The 16,358-nt window shown below is 40.4% G+C and overlaps 1 protein-coding gene across 2 annotated transcripts in view; it reads left to right on the forward strand.

Annotated features, from left to right (window-relative positions):
* LOC131463208 (roundabout homolog 2-like) overlaps positions 1-16,358 on the forward strand; it is a 43,856-nt gene that overhangs the window by 18,057 nt on the left and 9,441 nt on the right. For both annotated transcript variants that reach the window (XM_058634974.1, XM_058634975.1), the window contains exons 3-11: positions 1,969-2,126; positions 2,848-2,968; positions 3,048-3,186; positions 4,821-4,948; positions 5,929-6,053; positions 6,276-6,447; positions 6,860-7,065; positions 8,070-8,151; positions 8,229-8,397. In XM_058634974.1, the coding sequence (XP_058490957.1) occupies positions 1,969-2,126; positions 2,848-2,968; positions 3,048-3,186; positions 4,821-4,948; positions 5,929-6,053; positions 6,276-6,447; positions 6,860-7,065; positions 8,070-8,151; positions 8,229-8,397 (1,300 nt within the window). The remainder of the gene's footprint in view (positions 1-1,968; positions 2,127-2,847; positions 2,969-3,047; positions 3,187-4,820; positions 4,949-5,928; positions 6,054-6,275; positions 6,448-6,859; positions 7,066-8,069; positions 8,152-8,228; positions 8,398-16,358) is intronic.

A 16,358-nucleotide genomic window follows, 5' to 3' on the forward strand; every position in this document is an offset into this window, starting at 1 on the left:
CTGCGAGTCTCTGTTTCCTGTGAGTTTATTTCCTGCGAGTCTCTGTTTCCTGCGAGTCTCTGTTTCCTGTGAGTCTGTTTCCTGCGAGTCTCTGTTTCCTGCGAGTCTCTGTTTCCTGCGAGTCTCTGTTTCCTACGAGTCTTTGTTTCCTGCAAGTCTCTGTTTCCTGTGAGTTTGTTTCCTGCGAGTCTCTGTTTCCTGCGAGTCTCTGTTTCCTGCGAGTCTCTGTTTCCTGCAAGTCTCAGTTTCCTGCGAGTCTCTGTGTCCTGCGAGTCTGTTTCCTGCGAGTCTGTTTCCTGCGAGTCTCTGTTTCCTGCGAGTCTCTGTTTCCTGCGAGTCTCTGTTTCCTGTGAGTTTGTTTCCTGCGAGTCTCTGTTTCCTGCGAGTCTCTGTTTCCTGTGAGTCTGTTTCCTGCGAGTCTCTGTTTCCTGCGAGTCTCTGTTTCCTGCGAGTCTCTGTTTTCTGCGAGTCTCTGTTTCCTGCGAGTCTCTGTTTCCTGTGAGTTTGTTTCCTGCGAGTCTCTGTTTCCTGCGAGTCTCTGTTTCCTGCCAGTCTCTGTTTCCTGTGAGTCTGTTTCCTGCGAGTCTCTGTTTCCTGCGAGTCTCTGTTTCCTGCGAGTCTCTGTTTTCTGCGAGTCTCTGTTTCCTGCGAGTCTCTGTTTCCTGTGAGTTTGTTTCCTGCGAGTCTCTGTTTCCTGCGAGTCTCTGTTTCCTGTGAGTCTGTTTCCTGCGAGTCTCTGTTTCCTGCGAGTCTCTGTTTCCTACGAGTCTCTGTTTCCTGTGAGTTTGTTTCCTGCGAGTCTCTGTTTCCTGCGAGTCTCTGTTTCCTGCGAGTCTCTGTTTCCTGCGAGTCTCTGTTTCCTGCGAGTCTCTGTTTCCTACGAGTCTTTGTTTCCTGTGAGTCTCTGTTTCCTGCGAGTCTCTGTTTCCTGCGAGTCTCTGTTTTCTGCGAGTCTCTGTTTCCTGCGAGTCTCTGTTTCCTGCGAGTCTCTGTTTCCTACGAGTCTTTGTTTCCTGTGAGTCTCTGTTTCCTGCGAGTCTCTGTTTCCTGTGAGTTTGTTTCCTGCGAGTCTCTGTTTCCTGCAAGTCTCAGTTTCCTGTGAGTCTCTGTTTCCTCAAAGACTCACGGGCTAACCTCTCATCCTGTCATTGTGTTGACGTGAGGACACACTGACCCTGAGTTTCCAAGGAACCAAAGAAATGCACGTACACTGTGTTTATTCACACACATTTAACTGTTTTACTTTAAACACTGATTCATTTTCTGGTGTCAGTAACGGACGAGTGATGAGATAAAAACATGATCTATGTTAAATACAGTAAGGGTTATTTAACCTTTGATGGAAATGATAAAATCTGATCTCATCCTCACTGCAGACGCTGGTTTTTCTCCTCAGGTCGAGACGTTTTTCAGAGCAGCACTGAGGATTTTTAGGATTGGTAACGTTCATGATTTCTGTGACAGAGAACTGGGCTCGTCATCGAAAGGTTGCCAGTTCAAATCCTAATCAAGGGCCGGGATGTTCCTGAGCAAAAATAGTTTTCATGTTCAAATAAAACTCATTTAAATTGTGTATTTATTTATTTTTACAAGAGCATTTAAAAACAACAATCCGTTGATTAACATGAAGGACATTTTCTCTCTCACACACGAGCTGAATTATGAATGTGCTGTTATTTGTTCGCTCCATGTCGGACGAAGAAGACTTGCATTATTCATCTGCTCTGACAGCAGAGACAGCAGAGCAGGACACGCGCCCTGAAAACACCCAGACCACTGCACCGTCTAACGAGGACGTTGCCATGGAGGCGAGCGTTCATGCGAACACTGTAGTAGACTTCAAAAATGATAAATGAATAAATAAAGCAAGACAGGGGATCACTCAGGAGGACAAACGTGTGTCTGTCCCTGCTGAAGCGACCAAACGTCTGGACGTTAATTCCATTTCTTTGTGTTTTTGTGTCTCAGCTCTGAGAGATGATTTCCGCCAGGCGCCCAGTGACGTGGTGGTGGCTGCAGGAGAACCTGCCGTCCTCGACTGTGTTCCTCCACGTGGTCATCCTGAACCCAGCGTCTACTGGAAACGCAACAACGTCCGAGTCAGCAGCAAAGATGAACGCATGACTGTGGGTTTTACACATGCAGCACACACACACACACACACACACACAAAGCACTGAGTAAATATTAAACTATAAAAGAGTGACATTATTACTGGAGACTCAGGTTTCCACAGCTAAATCATTATAATCCACATTATGTGCGATAAAGGTCTTCAATTTAATTTAATGTTTGCCATAATTACAGATCCAGCTCATAACTGAAGCTGAAACAAGGATTAATAATTCTATTCTTTCTACTGAACGTCTTTTTATGGACACACTGTTTTTCTTTATTCACGATTCATTTGTGTTTCTCTCTCCTCTGATGTTTAAAATCCTTCAAATGTAGAAAACTGTGAACAAAGGAATGAAAATTAATTTGATCACAGTTTCTTTGTGAATGCAGATTATGACGGAAAGATTTCCTCTCTGTTCTAAACATGAAATATCTAAACATGAATGATTCATAAAGTGCCATAATTTTATTTTTAATTCCTTCATTGAAATTCACATGAATGTCCTTTACAAGGTTACACTGTAAACATATGACTCGCTGTCTGTGTTACATCTTCTGTTTGTATCATGGTGTTAGTAAATATGTTTCTATAGGATACATTTACAGATGTTAATCTGCATATTTATCATCGCGTTAGTAAATATGTTTCTATAGGATACATTTACAGATGTTAATCTGCATATTTATCATTCCTGACTGTTACGTTGTCTTGTCTGCTGTGTTTGTCAGATGCGCAGCGGCAAACTGATGATCTCTCAGACCAGGAAGAGCGACGCTGGCATGTTTGTGTGTGTGGGGACAAACATGGTTGGAGAGAGGGACAGTGATCCTGCAGAGCTGGTGGTCTACGGTCAGTCTTCTGTCTTCAGTCTGTGTCTCGTCATGAGTTGGACACACGTGTGTGAAAATGTCCCCGTCCTTTAAACCAGAGCGACCCGTGTTGGTGCGAAGGCCGGTGAACCAGGTGGTGATGGAGGAGGAGACGGTAGACTTCCTATGTGAGGTCCATGGAGATCCTGCTCCCACTGTGCGATGGCGCAGGGAGGAAGGAGAACTTCCCCGTGGGAGGTGAGCGTCTCACACACACACACACACACACACACACACACAGTGAGTCACATGATGTCATGGACTGAGTGGCAGAGTTGAAGATGCTGAGATTTAGTTTGGGAATGACCAGGATGGACAGGATTAGACATGAGCATGTAATCCAGGGACAGCTCAGGGTTTGGAGATAAAGTGAAAGAGTGAAGGTTGAGATGGTTGTGGTCACGTGCAGTCGAGTACGTCCATGAGGACATGAGGATATAAGGACAGTTGGTGTAACAGAAGATGACACAAGGGCGACGACAAGATGGCGGCAAATGATCTACTGTGGCGCCCCCTAAAGGGAGAAGAGAATGACTGCAGAATAATGAACTCTTCTTTTTACCCACCATCAGACTGACTGCCAAATAGTGAGCTGTTCTCTATATCCAACAACGGACTTAACGCCAAATAGTGAGCTATTCAGTACATTCACCAACAGAATCAAATAATGGGTTAAAAGGTCAATCCTCTTAGCTTAATTTATTTTGTTGTCGACAGTTGAAATGCTTTTCTATTTTTCAGTGTATGTGTTTGTCTGATGTATTTTTGTCGCCCCCTGGTGGACAAATGCTGCCACTCTCTGGTTTTCACTACACCGAATGTACAGTATTTAAAGCATGTATGGGCTGAATCAGAAATAGGCCACAGTCTCGGGTCAGATTTTCAGCTCATGTGACCCAGTTTGTATGTGGAGTAACTGTTCATTAATTCATGTTCAGCTAATAAAGATTCATATGTGGAAGAGGATTCATACATTAACAGAATTCTCCTGTGACCTATTTCATCCAGTTTTATCTCCACACTCTACAGAATAATTTATATTTAGCTACTGTAACATTTTATATTTGTGTCCAACATCATATCATAATCATCATAATAGTGAGCTGTTCTATATATCAACCAAGAGACTGCCTGCAAAATAATGAGCTATTCTGTACATCCACTAAGAGACTGCTTGCCAAATAGTGGACTATTGCATACATCTACCAAGAGACTGCCAACTAAATAATGAGCTATTCTATACATAACCAAACAAAGGAGTTTCGTGAGCTGAGCTAAGCTAACCAGCTGCTAGCATTAGCTCTTTGGTTATTGTACATGAAGTTTTTTTATTATGTTTTGAAGTGTATTAACTTCCCTAACCCTAACCCGACTTCACATAAAATCAATCACTTTATGATCTTTTAACAATATAAACCTATGTTTATATTTTATAACTTTAAAAATATTATCTGTGAATTCAGTGAAGAAACACTTTTCATATTTTGTCAGTTTGGACCATTGAACACATGAAAAAGGTGTTAAATTGAGTTTTTGAGCTGCAGAAACTTTTGATGAACACATGAAGATAAAGTTACACACAGAAAACACTGCTCTTTTATTATCTTAATTACCTTTATTAAACTTTTTTAATAAAGTTATTACATTTTCTGCCTTACACTGATGCAGTGGTGAGGCAATGATTCATCATTTCACAAATGGATAAGATGAAAATCAGAATCTGACCAAATCTCAGAGTTCTTTTATCATCTCAGGTGACATGGAGGACACAGTCCCGACTGATGTGACTTTGACTTTCTTCTGTCCTCCTGTCCACCTGTCTTCTCCGTTAGGTTTGAGATCAGGAACAGTAACAGTCTGCGTTTGTTGCGTGTGAAGGAGGAAGACGAGGGGACGTACACGTGCACGTCAGAGAACAGCGTGGGGAAGACGGAGGCGTCGGCCGTGCTGCAGGTCCACGGTACCAAACACACACACGCTTCACTATTATTTCTACTTCATTTAAATACTCACACGCCCTCATGTCCAGGCTGCAGGTGTTCATAAACACTGGGGAGGGACCCACACAGGTGACACAGGACATTTGTGTTTGTTTGTATTTTAAAATAACATCAAATAAAATGGATTGGATTTAGTCACCACACACACAAAATGATGGCCCTTATTCTCTGTCGTAAAGAAAGAGAATAAAAATCATTTATTTTTATTTGATTTAAAAACAGGATAAAAACACAGATGCAGTGAAAATAATCTCAGTGCGTTTATCTTATGATTCACCATGAACACACAATAGGTCACATGACCACATGATCACATGGGAAACAAGATTCACACAATTTCAAATGTCATCAGTGTTGCTGCCTTTTTTCTGTGATGAGTTTTTCCAAAGGTGAAGATCCTTGTTAAAGATGAGATGATGATGATGACGAAGCTCTGAAGGTCACACACACACACACACACACACAGACTTGTGTGACTTAAATGAAACCTTCAGGGTCTGAAACACAAAATATTTGTTTTTTCTTCATTGACAAAGTCAAAGAAAAGGCTTTAAAGTACAACATGTTTTAAAAAATAAATCATTCATTCTTAACCTTACATTAAATGTTCCTTGTCTTTGAATTCTTCTCATTTTAAACATGATTATAAAACAGTAAAATGATCAAGTATCAGACTCAAACACACGAGTGACATGTCCAAGCTGCCAATTTGTGTGATGGTGGGTCAGTGGTTGAGCAAGATGTCGCTCAACTGGAAGGTTGAGGTTTCAATTCCCGTTGCTGGTTGGCTACATTCTATAAAACTCCCAAATACACGGGATTCCATGTCACTCATGACTGTGCTGCTGTGAGTTTGTGGTAAAGATAATTACTAATAATACAGATACATATGTTTTCTTTTAAAACTCTGTCTCCTCTTCTTCTTTCTTTCTTCTTCCAGTTCCTCCTCAGATCAGCTCGAAGCCCAGAGACCAGATCACAACTCAGGGAAGCAGCATCACCTTCTACTGCAGCTCCACAGGAAATCCTCCACCCGCCATCTTCTGGCAAAAAGAGGGCAGTCAGGTAAACAACAACAACAATGACAACAACAACACACAACAGTCAAGTAAACATCTGCACTCAAAATGATTCAGTTTGAATGATTTCTTTGTTTTATGGAGCAAAGAAACCAGAAAATATAAAGTCTCTCGAACTGCTCCACACAGTTACAGTATATGCTGATGACACTATTATGTATATACATGGTGTGTGTGTGTGTGTGTGTGTGTGTATGTGTATGTGTAGATGTTGCTGTTCCCCGGTCAGCCCCCGTCACAGTCGGGTCGTTACTCCGTGTCCATGGGCGGAGCTTTGACCATCACTGACGTCCATCCTGACGACTCTGGCTTCTACATGTGTCAGGCCATCAGTGTGGCAGGAAGTGTGCTGACCAAAGCGCTGCTGCAGGTGGAGGGAGGTGAGAACTGCATCAACAATGAGGTTCATAAAGAACAAAGTCACACCTGATTAACCATTTGTTTAAGGCTTAATGTTCACATTTGACCATTTTTACTCTTGACTCATATTTGACCCTCTGCGCTAGAGTCACCATCTTGTCCTTGTCTCTACAGATTACAGTAGATTAGTAATTTAGTCAGTTTGTTTGTGAACAGTTCACAATTTGCAGTCAGTTCATTGGTGGATGTATAGAATAGCTCATTATTTGGCAGTCAGTCTGTTGGTGGATATTAAGAGCAGCTCACTATTTGGCAGATATCATGACAAACAAACAGCTACAGTCGGTCTCTCATGTTTTTCTCCACTTTTCTTCATTCTAAATGTCATCCGTGTAGAGGCGACACACTGTTAACCTCTGATCTCGTCACCAGGTCCATCAGGTCGTGTGCCTCCCATCATTGGTCAAGGTCCAGCCAATCAGACGGTGTCTCGCGGTGCAACGGCACAGCTGCAGTGTCGGGTCATCGGAGGACCTTCAGTCCAGATTTCATGGAAGAAGAATGGAGAAAAACTTCAGGGGAACAAACCGAGACTGACTCTGATGGAGAACGGCACGTTACAGATCTCTGACATAAAGGTCTGTGCAAAGACACTTTCATCACATTTGATTTGAAAACAGGTGACTGAACAAAATGCAAACCATCTTTTTCTTTTTCCGTAAACGCATCATCATTTCAGGAAATGTCTTCATCCACATAAAATGGTGGATGTATAGAATAGCTCACTATTTAGCAGTCAGTCTGTTGATGGATATTAAGAACAGCTCACTATTTGGCAGTCAGTTTGTAGGTGGATGAATAGCATAGCTCATTATTCGGTACTATTATTTGTGACTTGTATTATTTGTTTGTGGCTATAGATAACAGCTCATTATTTGGTACTCAGTGTGTAGGTGGAGGTTTGGAAGAGCTCACCATTTGGCCAGTCTGTTGATGGATTTTTAGGACAGCTCATTATTTGGCATTCAGACGTAATTAATGGTTAATCTAAACATTTGGTTCAAGATTCACTTAATTGTGATTCTGCACAATCTGTCTTGTTTTTGTCCACAAACACAAAATGATTGAGTTTTTATGATTTCTTTGTTTTTATGGAGCAAAGAAACCAGAAAACATTCACATTTAAGAATCTGAAAAATCAGTTTAACTGATTTATTGTTTTATTATATTCACACAGTTCCTTCACACTTCAAGACAAACAACAGTTTAATTATAAAATAATAATTTTTCTCATGTTTTGTAGGAAGGCAAATCATAATTTATTCAGTTTTCTGTTTCACTTGTTTTTAATTTATATTCATGTTTTTATCTCACAGGGAAAATTATAATTAAGAATTTCTAATTATATTCAGACACACAAGCTTATATATAATATATATAATATATAGTATAATATATTACATTTGTTTTCAGGAAATTCATTCTTAATAAAACTTATCAGATATTTAAGTCATTATTTATAAATGCACACAAACAATCATCATCTTAAATATAAGTCAGAGATAAATGAAATGATTTTGTTCTAAAGTTTTATTTCAGTTTCTGACACAGAAGAAAACCTTTCCTGTGGTGTTTTAAACAGGACTCAGACTCAGGGACATACATGTGTGTCGTGTCCAGTTCTACAGGAGAAACCAGCTGGACCGGGACACTGACCATCAGAGGTAACCATGACAACAGCTCTCTACACTGTTAAATATACAGTATATATACATATATGTATGTACTCTATGTGTGTCAGAGGATGGAGGTCCTCCAGTGTCCAGAGTCTCTGAGTTCCTTCAGCTTCCAGGACCTCCTCACAAACCTCTGGTGACAGATGTCACCAAAAACACCGTCACTCTCACCTGGCAGTCCAACCCACATGAGGGCGGAGCCGCGGTCACCGCATACGTCATCCAAGCCTTCAGGTACAAAGAGTCTGATGAAACACCGTGTGTGTGTGGTCCTGGTTACAGAGTAACAGAGTTAGAGACTTACAGCCTTACAGAGTTACAGAGTAACAGCGTTACAGGGTAACAGGGTAACAGGGTAACAGAGTTACAATGTAACAAAGTTACAATGTAAAATAGTTTCAGAGTTACAGGGTTAGAGTTATAGAGTTATAGAGTTACAGCGATACAATGTTACAGCTTTACAGAGTAACAGAGTTAGAGACTTACAACGTTACAGAGTTACGATGAACTTCGATGAAGCGTGGTCACGTGACCATGTGTGAGATCACACTCCACACGTGTGTGAGTGGTGGGTCACACAAGCAACATGATCTTTCACCAGCAGGAGGCGCCAACTGAACCAATGTGTGAAACCAGGTTTAATTTAGTTGTAGTGAACTTGTTTCTGTTCTTATATTTTAGAAATGACAGTTTTTTCAAACTAAATACAAATTTATGAATTAAATAAATCATAAAATGACATGTATTTATTTTTAGTTTTGCTCAAATGAGCCAGGTTTTGTTGATTTGTCACCAACTCAGTGGATGAAAAGCATCATTGTTTAGAAATGTTAATATTTAATCACACAATTGTTTCCAGATTCTCTAATGTGAGAATTTTCACATCTTTAATCTTTTATTTCAATCTTTTTTTTTCTGAAAAAAACACTGGCAGTAAAAGTAATATTGATGCATAATCGGTCATATCGGTCAAATTATGTGTTTGAATGAATGAAAAAAAAACTTATTTTATAACAAGAAACAATGAAGTCAAATTAAACATGAAATAAAAATATAGGTAATTCCCTAAGTAATAGGAAACATATGTTTATTTAATCTTATTGAAACCCTTTTACACTATTTATTAACTAATAATCATAAGTTTAAATTAGCATATTATTAAACCTTACTCACCAAAGAAATACTTTTTTAGAGATGAAAATGAAAAGCTTTTCCTCCACCGATCCATATTTGTGACATTTCAGCATCATCATCTTCTCATCACAAAGTAACGCTGGGGGAACGTTCTGGAAACCTTTGCAGGATGTTCTCCAATGGTTGTATGAAGGTTATGACAAAGGAACGTTGGGGGAACCTTTGCAGAACGTTCTCTAAAGGTTGTATGAAGGTTGTGACAAGGTACAGTTAGGGGAACCTTTTTGGAGTGTTCTCTAAAGGTTGTATGAAGGTCATGACAAAGTAACGATGGAGGAATGTTCTGGAAACCTTTGCAGAACATTCTCTAAAGGTTGTATGAAGGTCATGACAAGGTAAAATTAGGGGAACCTTTGTTGAGCGTTCTCTAAAGGTTGTATGAAGGTCATGACAAAGTAACAATGGGGGAACGTTCTGGGAACCTTTGCAGAATGTTCTCTAAAGGTTGTAACAAGGTAAAGTTAGGGAAACATTCTCTAAAGTTTGTATGAAGGTTATGACCTAAGTAATTTTGGGGGAATGTTCTGGGAACCTTTGCAGAACGTTCTCTAAAGGTTGTATGAAGGTTATGACAAAGTAACGATGAGGGAACGTTCTGGAAACCTTTGCAGAACATTCTCTAAAGGTTGTATGAAGGTTGTGACAAGGAAAAATTAGGGGAACCTTTGTTGAGTGTTCTCTAAAGGTTGTATGAAGGTCATGACAAAGTAACGATGGGGGAACGTTCTGGGAACCTTTGTGGAACGTTCTCTAAAGGTTGTATGAAGGTTATGACAAAGTAATGTTGGGGGAACGTTCTGGGAACCTTTACAGAACGTTCTCTAAAGGTTGTATGAAGGTTGTGACAAGGTAAAGTTAGGGGAACCTTTGTGGAGTGTTCTCTCAAATTTCTATGAAGGTCATGACAAAGCAACATTGGGGGAATGTTCTGGGAACCTATGCAGAACGTTCTCTTAAGGTTGTATGAAGGTTATGATAAAGTTATTTTGGGGGAACTTTCTGGGAACCTTTGTGGAACGTTCTCTAAAGGTTGTATGAAGGTTATGACAAAGTAATGTTGGGGGAACGTTCTTGGAACTTTTACAGAACGTTCTCTAAAGGTTGTATAAAGGTTATGACAAAGTAACGTTGGGGGAACATTCTAGGAACCTTTGCAGAACATTCTCTAAAGGTTGTGACAATGTTACGTTGGGGGAACGTTCTGGGAGCCTTTGCAGAATGTTCTCTAAAGGTTGTAACAAGGTAAAGTTAGGGAAACATTCTCTAAAGTTTGTATGAAGGTTATGACCGAAGTAATTTTGGGGGAATGTTCTGGGAACCTTTGCAGAACGTTCTCTAAAGGTTGTCTAAAGATTGTGACAAAGTTACGTTAGGGGAACGTTCTGGGAACCTTTGTGGAACGTTCTCTAAAGGTTGTATGAAGGTTATGACAAAGTAACGATGAGGGAACGTTCTGGAAACCTTTGCAGAACATTCTCTAAAGGTTGTATGAAGGTTGTGACAAGGAAAAATTAGGGGAACCTTTGTTGAGCGTTCTCTAAAGGTTGTATGAAGGTCATGAAAAAGTAACGATGGGGGAACGTTCTGGGAACCTTTGTGGAACGTTCGCTAAAGGTTGTATGAAGGTTATGACAAAGTAATGTTGGGGGAATGTTCTGGGAACCTTTACAGAACGTTCTCTAAAGGTTGTATGAAGGTTATGACAAAGTAACGATGAGGGAACGTTCTGGAAACCTTTGCAGAACATTCTCTAAAGGTTGTATGAAGGTTGTGACAAGGAAAAATTAGGGGAACCTTTGTTGAGCGTTCTCTAAAGGTTGTATGAAGGTCATGACAAAGTAACGATGGGGGAACGTTCTGGGAACCTTTGTGGAACGTTCGCTAAAGGTTGTATGAAGGTTATGACAAAGTAATGTTGGGGGAACGTTCTGGGAACCTTTACAGAACGCTCTCTAAAGGTTGTGACAAAGTTATGTAAGGGGAACTTTCTGGGAACCTTTGTGGAACGTTCTCTAAAGGTTGTATGAAGGTTATGACAAAGTAATGTTGGGGGAATGTTCTTGGAACCTTTACAGAACGTTCTCTAAAGGTTGTATAAAGGTTATGACAAAGTAACGTTGGGGGAACGTTCTAGGAACCTTTGCAGAACATTTTCTAAAGGTTGTGACAATGTTACGTTGGGGGAATGTTCTGGGAACCTTTGTGGAACGTTCTCTAAAGGTTGTATGAAGGTTGTGACAAGGTAAAGTTAGGGGAACGTTCTTGGAACCTTTGCAGAACGTTCTCTAAAGGTTGTATGAAGGTTATGACAAAGTAATGTTGGGGGAACATTCTTGGAACCTTTACAGAACGTTCTCTAAAGGTTGTATGAAGGTTATGACAAAGTAACGTTGGGGGAATGTTCTAGGAACCTTTGCAGAACATTCTCTAAAGGTTGTATGAAGGTTGTGACAAGGAAAAATTAGGGGAACCTTTGTTGAGCATTCTCTAAAGGTTGTATAAAGGTCATGACAAAGTAACGATGGGAGAACTTTCTGGGAACCTTTGCAGAATGTTCTCTAAAGGTTGTATGAAGATTGTGACAAGATAAAGTTAGGGAAACATTCTCTAAAGTTTGTATGAAGGTTATGACCGAAGTAATTTTGGGGGAACGTTCTGGGAACCTTTGTGGAACGTTCTCTAAAGGTTGTATGAAGGTTATGACAAAGTAATGTTGGGGGAACGTTCTGGGAACCTTTACAGAACGCTCTCTAAAGGTTGTATGAAGGTTGTGACAAGGTAAAGTTAGGGGAACCTTTGTGGAGCGTTCTCTCAAACTTTTATGAAGGTCATGACAAAGTAACGTTGGGGGAATGTTCTGGAACCTTTGCGGAACGTTCTCTAAAGGTTGTATGAGGGGTATGACAAAGTAATGTTGGAGGAATGTTCTAGGAACCTTTACAGAACGTTCTCTAAAGGTTGTATGAAGGTTGTGACAAGGTAAAGTTAGGGGAACCTTTGTGGAGCGTTCTCTCAAATTTTTATGAAGGTCATGACAAAGTAACATTGGGGGAATGTTCTGGGAACCTATGCGGAACGTTCTCTAAAGGTTGTATGAAGGTTATGACCAAGTAATGTTGGGGGAACGTTCTGGGAACCTTTACAGAACGTTCTCTTAAGGTTGTATGAAGGTTATGATAAAGTAATTTTGGGGGAACGTTCTGGGAACCTTTGCAGAACGCTCTCTAAAGGTTGTGACAAAGTTACGTAAGGGGAACTTTCTGGGAACCTTTGTGGAACGTTCTCTAAAGGTTGTATGAAGGTTATGACAAAGTAATGTTGGGGGAACGTTCTTGGAACCTTTACAGAACGTTCTCTAAAGGTTGTATAAAGGTTATGACAAAGTAACGTTGGGGGAACGTTCTAGGAACCTTTGCAGAACATTCTATAAAGGTTGTGACAATGTTACGTTGGGGGAATGTTCTGTGAACCTTTGTGGAACGTTCTCTAAAGGTTGTATGAAGGTTGTAACAAGGTAAAGTTAGGGGAACGTTCTAGGAACCTTTGCAGAACGTTCTCTAAAGGTTGTATGAAGGTTATGACAAAGTAACGTTGGGGGAATGTTCTAGGAAACTTTGCAGAACATTCTCTAAAGGTTGTATGAAGGTTGTGACAAAGTAACGATGGGGGAACTTTCTGGGAACCTTTGCAGAATGTTCTCTAAAGGTTGTATAAAGATTGTGACAAGATAAAGTTAGGGAAACATTCTCTAAAGTTTGAATGAAGGTTATGACCGAAGTAATTTTGGGGGAACGTTCTGGGAACCTTTGTGGAACGTTCTCTAAAGGTTGTATGAAGGTTATGACAAAGTAATGTTGGGGAATGTTCTAGGAACCTTTGCAGAACGCTCTCTAAAGGTTGTATGAAGGTTGTGAAAAGGTAAAGTTGGGGGAACGTTCTGGTAACCTTTACAGAACGTTCTCTTAAGGTTGTATGAAGGTTATGATAAAGTAATTTTGGGGGAACGTTCTGGGAACCTTTGCAGAACGCTCTCTAAAGGTTGTGACAAAGTTACGTAAGGGGAACTTTCTGGGAACCTTTGTGGAACGTTCTCTAAAGGTTGTATGAAGGTTATGACAAAGTAATGTTGGGGGAACGTTCTTGGAACCTTTACAGAACGTTCTCTAAAGGTTGTATAAAGGTTATGACAAAGTAACGTTGGGGGAACGTTCTAGGAACCTTTGCAGAACATTCTCTAAAGGTTGTGACAATGTTACGTTGGGGGAATGTTCTGGGAACCTTTGTGGAACGTTCTCTAAAGGTTGTATGAAGGTTGTGACAAGGTAAAGTTAGGGGAACGTTCTAGGAACCTTTGCAGAACGTTCTCTAAAGGTTGTATGAAGGTTATGACAAAGTAATGTTGGGGAACATTCTTGGAACCTTTACAGAACGTTCTCTAAAGGTTCTATGAAGGTTATGACAAAGTAATGTTGGGGAATGTTCTAGGAACCTTTGCAGAACGCTCTCTAAAGGTTGTTTGAAGGTTGTGACATGGTAAAGTTAGGGGAACCTTTGTGGAGCGTTCTCTAAAAGTTTTATAAAGGTCATGACAAAGTTACTTTGGGGGAACGTTCTGGGAACCTTTGCATAACGTTCTCTAAAGGTTGTATGAAGGTTATGACAAAGTAATTTTGGGGGAACGTCCTGGGAACCTTTATAGAACGTTCTCTTAAGGTTGTATGAAGGTTATGACAGAGTAATTTTGGGGGGAACGTTCTGGGAACCTTTGCAGTATGGTCTCTAAAGGTTGTCTGAAGGTTATGACAAAGTAATGTATGGGGAACGTTCAGGGAACCTTTGCAGAACATTCTCTAAAGGTTGTATGAAGGTTATGACTAAGTAACGTTGGGGGAACGTTCTGGAAACCTTTGCAGAACGTTCTCTTAAGGTTGTTTAAAGGTTGTGACAAGGTAAAGTTAGGGGAACCTTTGTGGAGCGTTCTCTAAAAGTTTTATAAAGGTCATGACAAAGTTACGTTGGGGGAACGTTCTGGGAACCTTTGCATAACGTTCCCTAAAGGTTGTATGAAGGTTATGACAAAGTAATTTTGGGGGCGCGTTCTGGGAACCTTTATAGAACGTTCTCTTAAGGTTGTATGAAGGTTATGACAGAGTAATTTTGGGGGAACGTTCTGGGAACCTTTGCAGTATGGTCTCTAAAGGTTGTCTGAAGGTTATGACAAAGTAATGTTGGGGGAATGTTCTGGGAACCTTTACAGAATGCTCTCTAAAGGTTGTATGAAGGTTGTGACAAGGTAAAGTTAGGGGAACCTTTGTGGAGCGTTCTCTCAAAGTTTTATGAAGGTCATGACAAAGTAACGTTGGGGGAATGTTCTGGGAACCTTTGCGGAACGTTCTCTAAAGGTTGTATGAAGGTTATGACAAAGTAATGTTGGGGGAATTTTCTAGGAACCTTTGCAGAACATTCTCTAAAGGTTGTATGAAGGTTGTGACATCGTAAAGTTAGGGGAACGTTCTAGGAACCTTTGCAGAACGTTCTCTAAAGGTTGTGACAAAGTAATGTTGGGGGAACGTTCTTGGAACCTTTACAGAACGTTCTCTAAAGGTTGTGACAAAGTTACGTTGGGGGAATGTTCTGGGAACCTTTGTGGAACGTTCTCTAAAGGTTGTATGAAGGTTATGAAAAAGTAATGTTGGGGGAACGTTCTGGGAACCTTTACAGAACGTTTTCTAAAGGTTGTATGAAGGTTGTGACAAGGTAAAGTTAGGGGATCCTTTGTGGAGCGTTCTCTCAAAGTTTTATGAAGGTCATGACAAAGTAACATTGGGGGAATGTTCTGGGAACCTTTGCGGAACGTTCTCTAAAGGTTGTATGAAGGTTATGACAAATTAATGTTGGGGGATTGTCTACGAACCTTTACAGAATGTTCTCAAAAGGTTGTATGAAGGTTATGACCAAGTAATGTTGGGGGAATGTTCTGGGAACCTTTACAGAACATTCTCTTAAGGTTGTATGAAGGTTATGACAAAGTAATGTTGGGGGAACGTTCTGGGAATCTTTGCAGAACGTTCTCTAAAGGTTGTATGAAGGTTGTGACAGGTAAAGTTAGGGGAAGCTTCTGGGAACCTTTGTGGTATATTTTCAAAAGGTTGTATGAAAGTTATGACAAAGTAATGTTGGGGGAATGTTCTAGGAACCTTTACAGAATGTTCTCTAAAGGTTGTATGAAGGTTATGACCAAGTAATGTTGGGGGAACGTTCAGGGAACCTTTATAGAACGTTCTCTTAAGGTTGTATGAAGGTTATGACAGAGTAATTTTGGGGGAATGTTCTGGGAACCTTTGCAGAATGGTCTCTAAAGGTTGTCTGAAGGTTATGACAAAGTAATGTTGGGGGAACGTTCTGGAAACCTTTGCAGAACGTTCTCTAAAGGTTGTATAAAGGTTGTGACAAGGTAAAGTTAGGGGAACCTTTGTGGAGCGTTCTCTAAAAGTTTTATAAAGGTCATGACAAAGTAACGTTGGGGGAACGTTCTGGGAACCTTTGCATAACGTTCTCTAAAGGTTGTATGAAGGTTGTGACAAGGTAAAGTTAGGGGAACGTTCTCTTAAGGTTGTATGAAGGTTATGACAAAGTAATTTTGGGGGAACGTTCTGGGAACCTTTGCAGAACATTCTCTGAAGGTTGTGACAAGGTAAAATTAGGGGAACGTTCTAGGAACCTTTGCGGAACGTTCTCTAAAGGTTGTATGAAGGTTATGACAAAGTAATGTTGAGGGAACGTTCTAGGAACCTTTTTGCAGAACGTTCTCTAAAGGTTGTATGAATGTTGTGACAAAGTAACGTTGGGGGAACGTTCTGGGAACCTTTGCGGAATGTTCTCTAAAGGTTGTATGAAGGTTGTGACAAGAAAGATTCCCACAACCAAATGTAACATTTCCAGAACATTCTGGGAACCAGAACTTGTTAGCTGGTGTTTCCCGGCGATCTCACTCTCATTGG

This window comes from Solea solea, chromosome 7, assembly GCF_958295425.1.
Source record: "Solea solea chromosome 7, fSolSol10.1, whole genome shotgun sequence".
Lineage (NCBI taxonomy): Eukaryota > Metazoa > Chordata > Actinopteri > Pleuronectiformes > Soleidae > Solea > Solea solea.